Source organism: Crocuta crocuta, unplaced genomic scaffold, assembly GCF_008692635.1.
Source record: "Crocuta crocuta isolate KB4526 unplaced genomic scaffold, BGI_CrCroc_1.0 scaffold30, whole genome shotgun sequence".
Taxonomy (NCBI): Eukaryota; Metazoa; Chordata; class Mammalia; order Carnivora; family Hyaenidae; genus Crocuta; species Crocuta crocuta.
In genome coordinates, this window is record NW_027528345.1 from 13,483,575 (window position 1) to 13,494,630 (window position 11,056).

The following is an 11,056-nucleotide window of genomic DNA, read 5'->3' on the forward strand; positions in this document are numbered from 1 at the left end:
ACTTGGAAGATAAAAGACACACATATACGTAACAAATCCACAATTTACACAAGCCATAAACATTACACAGTATACAACATGATCTATAGTCCTTTATTTGGGTTAATGCTCATTTGACTGATGGTAGATAGAAACCAGATGAAAGCTTCATGGAGTAAGAGGTAGCATTTAAACTTGGTCTTTAAAGATAACAGGGAGTTTGAAAAAAAAAAGGAAAGTGAGCAAAGATTCAGGAAAAGCAAGCAGAGATGGCCAAAGGGCAAGGCCTGAAGATAAGGACAGGGAAGAGGGAAAAGTATGTGAAAAATGACAATACCACTTTGGGTAGAGTATATGGGAATAATAAAAGATAAAGCCAAGAAGGCTGAGCTCAGAGTGTTACTGAATTGGTAAATGACAAAAACTAGCCTTATACTTCAGGATTAACCTGGCAGTGGTGGACAGAGGTAAACACTAGAGGCAAGAGACTGGAGGCAGAAGGCCAGTTAAAAGGTTATTGCAATAGACCAAGTGGGTGGCAATGAGGCCCCAAGCCAGGATAGTAGCAGTGGAAACAGAGAGCCCATGAGTCAAAATGTTAAGCCATCGCTGTTGGTTTCCACTGACCCGATCATCCAAGATAACAGGCCATCCCAGGTGAAAATTATTAAAAAGGAGTGCTAATTTGAATAATCCTGACTTTCCTGACACAGAGAATGAAGAACAAGACTCATGGTGAATTTAGAATTGTCACCACTCTCCAGGGCTTACACTCTCACTAAGGCACTCAGCCAACTATGGAGAACAAATATACACAGGAGACACAAGAAAGATCTTATTAATACAGTATTTATTTGTCTTCCCTCTGTCAAACCCTGAGCCAACCACTTTCCCCAGGCTGCCTGGGGAGGTATAGGAAAAGGAACATACAGGGCAGACGAGACACGGGAGAAAGACCTATGGAAGGTGGAGACGGCTCCTTCACATGGCGAAGAGGATGAGAAAGGCCACCATCAGGCAAAAGAGCCCCATGGCCTCCGAGAGGGCAAAGCCCAGAATGGCGTAGGAGAAGAGCTGCTGCTTCAGAGAGGGGTTCCTGGGGGAAGGGGAGGAGAAAAGACTGAATTTCTAGTCCATACAAAGAAAAAGATAAACATCAAAGGTGGGCTCAGGGAAAACTCCTCTCCTCAAGCCCATCTTATGTACTGAGTCTTTCATGGTGGCACCATCATGCCCCAATTCCTGCCGGATACATCAGGGGTTCTACAGAGACTGAATGATGGGAGTGGACAATCCAAAATTCTGTAACAGGGCCCATTACCTCCTCCAGTGGGTCACCCATAGCATAGCTTAAGACCTCTGGCCCTGGACCTTTAACTATCCAGGGCTTGACCAGGATGGAAGAGGTATCCAGAGTGGCAGAGTCATCAGAGCAGTTTTTGAAACTTGAAGGAGCAGAACTCCAAATAAAAAAAAACAACGTATCAAAAAGCCAAACTACGATGTTAAAAAAGTGGGGGATTCTAAAGGCTTGTTTGGGGGCACCTGGGTGGCTCAGCTGGTTAAGCATCTGACTCAGGTCACAATCTTAGGGCTTGTGAGTTCGAGCCCCGTGTCCGGCTCTGTGCTGACAGTTCAAGGCCTGGAGCCTGCTTCAGATTCTGTGTCCCTCTCTTGCTCTGTCCCTCCCCCACACATGCTTTCTCTCTCAAGAATATAAATANAGGGCTTTAGGGAACACGAGAAAAACCCTCTAGAATGGGTTTTTTTCCTCATTGTATTCCATAAACCCAGGGGGAGAGACTACCTTCTTTCACTTCAAAACAGTTAAAGATTTTGGGCTTTAAGAAGCTACAAATGGAGCGGGGGCGGGGGCAGGGGGGGTGCCTGGGTGGTTTAATCGGCTGAGTGTCTGACTCTTGATTTTGGTCATGATCTCATGGTTGGTAGGACTGAACTTCTGCACTGTTGGTGTGGAGTCCACGTGGGACTCTCTCCCTCTCTGTCCCTCCCCTGCATGTGTGTGCACACACTCAAAATAAACTTTAAAAAAAAAAGGCTACAAATGGTCTGTGAGGTTTAGATCTGGCAAGAATTGGGGCATGAATCAAAATGGGATAAGGATAAAGAAGTCTTCCAACTTTGAAAGTCAATATATAATTTCTATTTCTCTTACTCTGTCACCTCTGGAAGCCCTGACAGATAAGGTAAAGCAATACCAGCCTGTAATAGAACTGTGGATGCAGAAGCAGTCAGGCTTCTTGTTTCATATGAATCCTAAAAAATAAACCTATTTCCTTAAAGGCATGAAGAGAACTTGCAGGTCTCTTGAGGATTAATTTAGTTCTAACAGTGAGTTGCCCAGGGTTGGTGGGGACTAAACAGTCCCAAGTGTCAGGAAGCTATGGGGCTGGCTGCAAAGGCAGTTTTCCCAGGAGTGACCAGGGGCGGAGAGGGGAATTCCCAGGGATGGGGAAAAACAGTAAGGAAACCACCCATGCTGACCTGAGGCTCTAGATCAGTGGTAGCAAACTTTCTCTGTAAAGAGCTAGATAGTGAATGTTTTAGATGTTGTGGGTCACATACGGTCACTTTTTCATGACCCTTTAAAAATGTAAAACCCAGGGCACCTGGGGGATGGACTCGGTTAAGCGGCCAACTTCAGCTCAGGTCTTGATCTCACAGATCGAAGGCTCATTAGTTCAAGCCCCGTGTTGGTCTCTGTGCTGACTCAGAACCTGGAGCCTGCTTCAGATTCTGTGTCTCCCTCCCTCTCTCTGCCCCTCCCCTCCCTTGATCTCTCTCTGAAAACTAAATAAACATAAAAAAAAAAAAAAGTAAAACCCATTCTTAGCTCAGCTATACAAAAACCAGGCAGTGGCTTGACATGGTCCTCCATCTCAGTTTGCCGACTCCTACTCTAAACCAGGTTTTCAATGGACTTTTCCAATATGGTAGCCACTGGTCACATGTGCCTACCTAGCCACATCGTAAGTACACAAAATTTAAACTTTGTGTACTTTTAGCTAATTAAAATTTTATTTAAGTAACGCCTCTGCCCACATGGGGTTCGAACTCATGACCCCAAGATCAAGAGTCCCATGTGTTACCGACTATGCCAGCCAGTTAACTGCCCCTAGTTAATTAAAAAAAAAAAAAGAAAAAAAAATTTTTTTTTTTTTTACATTTTTTATTTATTTTTGAGAGACAGAGTGAGACAGAGTGTGAACTGGGGAGGGGCAGAGAGAGGAGACACAGAATCTGAAACAGGCTCCAGGCTCTGAGCAAGCATTCAGCACAGAGCCTGACACAGGGCCTGAACCCATGAACCGTGAGATCATGACCTGAGCTGAAGTCGGATGCTCAACCGACTGAACCACTCAGGCACCCGCCCCTAGTTAATTCAAATAACTTCAGGTGGCTACTACATAGAATAGTGTAGCTCAAGGTCCCCAGATATTTCTGCCCAGACCTCTGGAAACATCTCTTAGAGCCAAGGAGGGCCCATCTTACCTGGCATAACCAATGATGAGGCTCCCAAACACAGTCCCAATTCCAGCCCCAGAGCCAGCCACCCCAACTGTGGCAGCCCCAGCCCCAATGAACTTGGCTGCTGTGTCGATGTCCCTCGAAGCAGTGCTGGTTTGGAAACTGCGGCTAGGAATAAATGAGGTCAGGGAACGTGGGGCTGCCCGGCTGCTGAGGCTCTGTGAAGAAGACGCAGGTAGAAGATAAAGACTTTAAGAAATCCCTTTTTTTTGGTTTCAGAAATTTTTGTACCATTTAAACCCTTAATCTATCACATTCCATGGCTTCTCCCACAAACAGAAAAATGTTTAACTCCCTGGAAAAATCCCCTAGCATGCTGCCAAGCAGAACTTTTTGATATAAGCAGCAGACATTAAATACCTTCAAAATTCAGGTGTGTTCTAGAAGTGTAAGACTGAAGGCCTAGCCTGTTCTTGGTGCCCTGAAATCATCATCTTCCTGCGACCAACTGCCACCAAATGAAGTCGGTAAACCAGGTCACATAATGGTAGTTATCAGCAGCACACATGGGCGTGCACTACCAGTGGCAAAAGTTGGACCACTAGGTCATAAGTGGTTGTCAACTGTTCTCCACCTTCACCTAAAGCCAATGGCCTTGATCCTTCACTAACTTTAGTCTGTGATGACTGTCCTCAGCACTCCCCCTACTGGTGCTGCCATAACCCTCTTCACCCCTCACCCCTAACCACAGGCCCAACTCCACCTTATGAGGTACCTCATCTGTCAGCGTCTCAGGTGGTTTTAGTGCCACTGCAGACAGCGATCGGCTCAACAGCTGAGAGGTGCTCCTGACCTAGGGGGGAGTGACACAAGGGCAAGAGGGTCAAGGAAGGCTGTGGAGGAGTTTCAGAACCATCCCAAGTTGTTACGTGGATGCCCCATTCATTCTCTTGATCTTGGATCATCCTTTTCCTTCTAGTAAATTTTTGACTCAAGAACCACACCAGTTCTTTTGCTTCCTAGGCTTCTCCTTTGTTTTAAGGGAAGAAACCTACTTCCTTTCAGGCCATGAGGCATTATGCATCCCCTTTTACAGGCCTCTAGAATACGAAGAAATGTAGGCCTCAGAAGCATTTGCTTCACTCGGTGTGAGAGAGATATACTGGTAATGGCCAACCCGTAAGAGAGAAGCCAATGATTGGAGGAGCATCTTTTCCTAGACACATCCTTCAGGAAATCAGGCACAAAGGTCCATGCTCAAAATTCACCCCTCCTGTAGCCTTTTCTGACTAATCCCAAGCCAAAACAGACAGCATGCTAGTTAACAGCCAGGGTTTCAATCAGACAGATTTAGATTCTAATCTTAGCTTTATTTCAGCTATGTGATATTAGGACAAATCACTTAAATCTTTCTAAGCCTGCTTTCTCATCTCCCAAGTTGGAATAATATACCTCAGGGTTGATTTGAGGAGTCAATGAGATTAGGTATACAAACTGGTAAACTCCATGCCAAGCATTGTAAGTGCTCAATCAACAGTACCCCCTAATAATAGTATCACTCCTTTTCACTTACAGATGTATAAGCCAGTTGCCTCCACCATCTAATAATTTATAAAGCCTTCCATGCTGTTGCTTCTAAGTCAAATATTTTTCCAATATGTATTTACATGTGTTTTAACTTGCCACCCAAATTGAAACCTCCAGAGTGAACTCCCAGGTATGACTCTATGACACTCAGGGCAAGATCCTGTACACAGCACATACTCAGTCCAAGCAGGCTACCTACTCCATGCTTACCATTTCCGGCTGGGTTCCAGTTTGCAGGAACACAGAGTTTCAGGATAGGAATAACCTGACCTTACTCCAGATTCTCATTTAGACTCTTCTAACGTAGCTGGATGAAAAGAATGAACTGGCCCCTGATCTGAGACAGGGGGGTGCCTGGTAAGCATTCACTCTCTGCTGTCAGGCTAACATGGCAAAGGACCTTCCCTCAACCTAGCTGTGAAGAGCAAGGTGTGGCAAGGAGGAAACAAGATGCCCTTAAAACCTCTCCCAGAGGGGCGCCTGGGTGGCTCAGTCGGTTAAGTGTCTGACTTTGGCTCAGGTCATGATCTCACGGTTCGTGGGTTCGAGTCCTGCGTCGGGTTCTGTGCTGACGGCTCAGAGCCTAGAGCCTGTTTCAGATCCTGTGTCTCCCTCTCTCTCTGCTCCTCCCTCACTTGTGCTGTCTGTCTCAAAAAANCCCAGAAAAGGCAGACACTCACCAAGAAGGGGGTGGAGACGAACTTTGCACAGGCGTACATTTTCAGGGGATGAGGAGCTGTGACAGGAAAGCTGAAATTACAGAAGTAGCACCGTAAATACTATCCTTGTTCATCAAAGGATATCTTCTTTTTTTACACACTTATTTCTTTTTGAGAGACAGAGCATGAGTTGGGGGCGGAACAGAGAGAGAGGGAGACACAGAACCCGAAACAGGCTCCAGGCTCCGAGCTGTCAGCACAGAGCCTGACACAGGACTCGAACTCACAAACTGTGAGATTATGACCTGAGCCGAGGTCAAGACACTTAACCGACTGAGCCATCCAGGCACTCCAAAGGGTATCCTAATTGCAGAAAAGGCGCTCTGTTAAATTTACATGGCCCAAAGAGCACAGTAAATGACCTCAAGTCATCAGCAGAGATGGAATTAAAACCTTGAAAGTCAAGGGATGCCTGGCTGGTTCAGTCAGTTAAGCATCTGACTCTTAGGTCATAATCTCATGGTTCATGGGTTTGAGCCCTGCATCAGGCTCTGCGCTGACTGGGCAGAGCCTGCTTAGGAATTTCTCTCTGCTCCCACATCCACATATGCACATGTGCACACGCACACACTCGCTCTCTCGCTCTCAGAATAAACTTAAAACCTTAAAGTCAAGATTTCCTCCACACAACTTCCAAGATTTCCTTATAATCAAGTGACTCCCCCTGGTCCGAATGAGCAACCACCTGCTCTCAGCTTTAAGACCTGTTATGCATTTCTACAGCTTCATGAGTTGTTGTGGCCAGAGGAAGTTCCTGTGTCCTCGNCCAACTTCCAAGATTTCCTTATAATCAAGTGACTCCCCCTGGTCTGAATGAGCAACCACCTGCTCTCAGCTTTAATAAGACCTGTTATGCATTTCTACAGCTTCATGAGTTGTTGTGGCCAGAGGAAGTTCCTGTGTCCTCGGCCTAAATTTTCCTCACTATTCAAAAGAACTGTTCTCAAGACTTCATTGTCTGGGCCTAACACAGCTGCCCTTTAAAGACTCTTGGGAGATAGCTGTTGAAGGTTAAGACCCTGGAAGGCTCTCCAAAAATTTTTTTACTGAAATACCTGGAAGTTAGTGGACTCCTCAAAAGACTTCCATTTCATACGTTAATTAACAGGGTGAGGCAGACCAATGAGGAATACTGCCTTTACTCTAATCAGCCACGGCTGTTAAAAGTATTCATTTGCACCATCACACTAAGAGGCATTCTATTTTGTATGCCCAAGACCTAAAACAACTGACATGCCTTAAGTGCCTAAGTTAGAAGTTATCTGAGAGAGGAGTGGGTGAGTTAAAGACCTACAAAAAGGATTTCTTCGAGGTCCATCTGAACTAGTTACCTGAGGGTAGGGATGGTGTATGTATTAAAAATGCATATTTAAGGGCGCCTGGGTGGCTTAGTTGGTTAAGCGTCCGACTTTCGCTTAGGTCATGATCTCGCGGTTCGTGGGTTCGAGCTCCGCGTCGGGCTCTGTGCTGACTGCCAGCTCGGAGCCTGGAGCCTGTTTCAGAGTCTGTGACTTCCTCTCTCTGACCCTCCCCTGCTCACACTGTCTCTCTCTCTCTCTCTCCTAGAAATAAATAAAACATTTAAAGAAAAAAAATGCATATTTAAAAAAAATGCATATTCAGGTGGCACTTTGGACCTTCTTGGTCAAAATCTCTGGTGATAAGGTCCAAGTGTTCTATATTTCAAATAAGCTTCTTAAGTGATCCATAGGTACACTGGGAGCAGTCTTTTTTGTTTTTTTTTAAACGTTTATTTATTTTTGAGAGAGAGGACCAACAGAGGAGGGGCAGTGAGGGAGACGGAGAATCTGAAATAGGCTCCAGGCTCTGAGCTGTCAGCACAGAGCCTGACGCGGGGCTCAATCCCACAAACCAGGAGATCATGACCTGAGCCAAAGTCGCACGCTCAACCGAGCCAGTCAGGCACCCCAAGAGCACAGTCTTAAAACCAGTCTTGAAACGATGGTGGTGGTAGACCCAGGACTTGAAACCTCACACTTCAGTTAATGCTTCTTAATATGCTACAGGTTAAAATATTCAGGAATTACTTAAACCTGTTAAAGAACACTTCCTTAAATGATTTGTATTCAATATTTTCCAAGGTTACACCTCTGAGTCCAGAATCTTAGTCACTTTTGGATTAATCGATGCCTTCAACTCTTGTCCTGTCTGAAACTGCCCCTACGTAACTCTAACCCAATTTTGCTGCAGACTATAAAGGTCCTTGGGTCAAAATCCAAAATTTCCCTAAAGCTTTAAAAAAGAAAGGCTCCTGGGTGGCTCAGCTGGTTAAGTGTCTCTTGATTTTGGCTTGGGTCATGAGCCAAAGGCTCACATAAGGTTCTGAGCTGACAGCGTGGAGCCTGCTTGGGATTCTCTCACTCTCTCTCAAAAAAATAAACATTAAAAGGAAAAAAAAAAAAAAAGGAAAAAAAAGGAGGACTAGAGTACCTGGCTAGTTCAGTCAATAGGGCACATAACTCCTGAGTTCAAGCCCCACTTGGGGCATAGAGCTCCCTTAAAAAAATAATAAGCAAGTAAATCAATTGCTTTTCCCCCAAAGCAATTAAACCTCAATATTATCATTTATAAAATACAGCTCTTGGCGGGGAGGGGGTTTAAATTAAATAACATGTAAATAGCTGAAGGTGGTGCTGACGTGTTACAAGTCCACAACAAAGGGTGGCAATTAAGGGAGACTTCGTGAAGGACAGACACCTCCACTGGCCACCTAACCTGGCAAGTCTGGAACTGTTAGCTTACAACACCTCGGACTATAGCCTCATCCAGAATTTAGCGGGCCTAAATCATCACCAGTTTATTCCTTGGTGTAGATCAGTCACGGAATTAGAGGGCTGCAGATTTCCCCAGCCCTTCCTTAAACCTTCTTTTCCTCTTGAAAGCAGGGCCAGGGCACTGTTGGTAGACCCTTGACAGGAAAGCTGGCCAGTGAAGACTATCCCATGCTGCCCCACACGGCTTTTTGGGCCTGCTGCCTCTACCAGAAACCCTCGCTATGAGCCCACCACTTCTCATTCTTCCAACTTCCCTGGAGTGGAAGGAAGAGGACGGTACCGGGAGGCAACCAATGGTTTCAAAGTCACCGGCCTCTTTTCTGCCACAGGTCTCCCAGGGCACAGCCTGAATGGAGAGGGGGTTTGGGCTGTTTTGTTCTACCACGTTCACGTTTCCTTTTAAAATAGACTCTCTGAGGGGCGCCTGGGTGGCTCAGTCGGTTAAGTGTCCGACTTCGGCTCAGGTCAGGATCTCATGGTTCATGGGTTCAAGCCTCATGTCGGGCTCTGTGCTGACAGGTAGCTCAGAGCCTGGAGCCTGTTTCGGATTCTGTGTGTGTCTCTCTCTCTCTGACCCTCCCCTGCTCGTGCTGTCTCTCTCTCAGAAATAAAAACGTTTAAAAAAAAAAAAAGACTATCTGCTCTTTCCATTGCTCGTGGCAGCTGAAGTCCTAGGGCCAAGTCTGTAGGTTGCTGGATACGAAAGGAACGTGTCAGAAAGAGAAGGGAAAGCGGTAAAAGGAGGAGAGAGTCGGAGGCTTGTGACAACTCTGCATAGTCAAGAGGGTGAGAAAAGAACGTCTGCAGGGATCGCGAGGAAAAGGTGAAAATGAGCGCTCTGGGACTCGACTTTCGCCAGCTCCGAGTCGGGCTTCCCTCCCCCTTCCCACGAGACATCCAAGATGGCGCCAGGCCCGCGCGGTTGGAGGTCACCGGCACGCGGAAGGGGCAGCCCTAAGGCGCGGGAATACTGGGCCCAAGGGACGGCGTGAGGGCCAGGGTGGGACCATGCAAGGTAAGGACCTCAAAAGACTCGGGCGAGGTGGGATGTCCCGCGCGCCTGCGCGGCGCATCGCGGGCGCGAGGGCCCAAGGCCTTACCTGCTCCCAGTGCAGAGAAGACAGAAAGGGGCGGGGGGGAGGGCGGGAAGAGCGAAAGGAAGGCTCGGCGCAGGCGCGGCCTGAACCAACGAGTCGTTCTGCTAAGGATAGAAGAATTGCAGCGCGGAGGGTCGGCCCAGGCGCCACAGCGCCGCCTGCCAGCTTTGTGACTGCATTCGGCCAGTCGCTCCACCTGGTGTCTGAGAGGAGAAACTGCAGGCGGAGCCGACCCTCTGCAGAAACGAGGACAACTCCGCGGTGGAAACCGATCTGTAACGTGGCCTGCGGTTTGGTCGGCTCAGCGTTGGGGATCTTGGGACTCACGTCCCCGTACCCAGCATGTGCAGTCACATTGCTAGCCCCGCCCACACCAGACATCCATTGCTAAACAATGTACATCGGGTTTGGGGTTCAGTGCCCAAATGTGGCAGAAGGAAAATGAAGTCTTGGGCCTCCTGTCCTCTGTCGCGCAGGGAACCCCGACTTTATGGATGATAAACCCGTTCCGTGGGCGAATAGTCTGCAAAATGCCCCAGCTGCCTGCGGTGGCCTCGCTTTTATTTTCCTCTCCCTCTTTCCTATGATAGGGAGCAGCCATGAGGAAATCAGCATCCTCGAACCAGAAGATAGGGGCTAATGATGATTGTGACTCAAGCGCCCTGACACTAAGCCTTCTCTCCGGGGCCCGGAGACAGTCAAGGAACAGTAGGCACCAGGAACCTGTGGTGAGGCTGTGAGGTCACTGCAGGCATGCCCGTGCTCGGCCCAGCCTCCATCCGTGGGAGTTAAGCAGCTCCCCATGAAGTGCTCTCATGGAAGCTTCTCGGCTTTTCCCTCGTGCCCTTTTGCTCTTCCTTTCCAAACTAAATGGGGGGGGGGGAGTTCTGGGACCTCATCCCTTCTTCTAGGCCTCTTGGTCTCCTAAGACAGGTTCTGAGCAGCCCCCCTGGAAGGAGGGCGGCAGGCCCACCCACTGCCCACGTCCAAACCCCAGCTACCCAGGCATCGCGCTTGAAGGCAGCACGAGAAGGACGGGGAAAGCTCACCAAACCCCCATAAGAAATAAAAAATAAAAAGAGAGCCGCGGCTGTAAATAAAGCCAAATCCGCCACCCTCTGAGGGGCCGTTTGTCCTCCCCTCCTTGGCCCCGTCNCGGCCGGCGATAAAAACCGCCGCTGAAAGCCCACGGAGCAATTTCCCGGGACCCCGAGCGACGCCATTACAGGAATGTAATTTTGCCCGGATGAGGCCCCGAGTTTAATTATCCTCGCGGAGGAATTTCAATGCGGCCAATCCATCTTGCAGGCGGGCGGCAGAGGGATTTATATGGGCCCGTTATTTCACACCGATCCTCCATCTGCATTTTTATGGCCCTGAGCTCCTGAAA

At 47.9% G+C, this 11,056-nt stretch overlaps 1 protein-coding gene across 2 annotated transcripts; it reads right to left on the bottom strand.

Moving 5' to 3' along the window:
- Nucleotides 1-812: 812 nt before the first annotated feature.
- Nucleotides 813-9,756, bottom strand: ATP5MC2 (ATP synthase membrane subunit c locus 2). 2 transcript variants are annotated; one of them, XM_077753504.1, is made up of 5 exons: nucleotides 9,670-9,756; nucleotides 5,736-5,805; nucleotides 4,244-4,321; nucleotides 3,493-3,686; nucleotides 813-1,075 (listed from the first exon to the last, which is right to left on the bottom strand). In XM_077753504.1, exons 2-5 carry the CDS (start codon nucleotides 5,772-5,774, stop codon nucleotides 961-963), a joined length of 426 nt encoding a protein of 141 aa, XP_077609630.1. In that variant the 5' UTR covers nucleotides 5,775-5,805; nucleotides 9,670-9,756; the 3' UTR covers nucleotides 813-960. The 2 variants fall into 2 exon arrangements, with proteins under 2 accessions (XP_077609630.1, XP_077609628.1); XM_077753502.1 differs by lacking the exon at nucleotides 9,670-9,756 and having other exon boundaries at nucleotides 4,232-4,321.
- Between the last annotated feature and the right edge of the window lie 1,300 nt (nucleotides 9,757-11,056).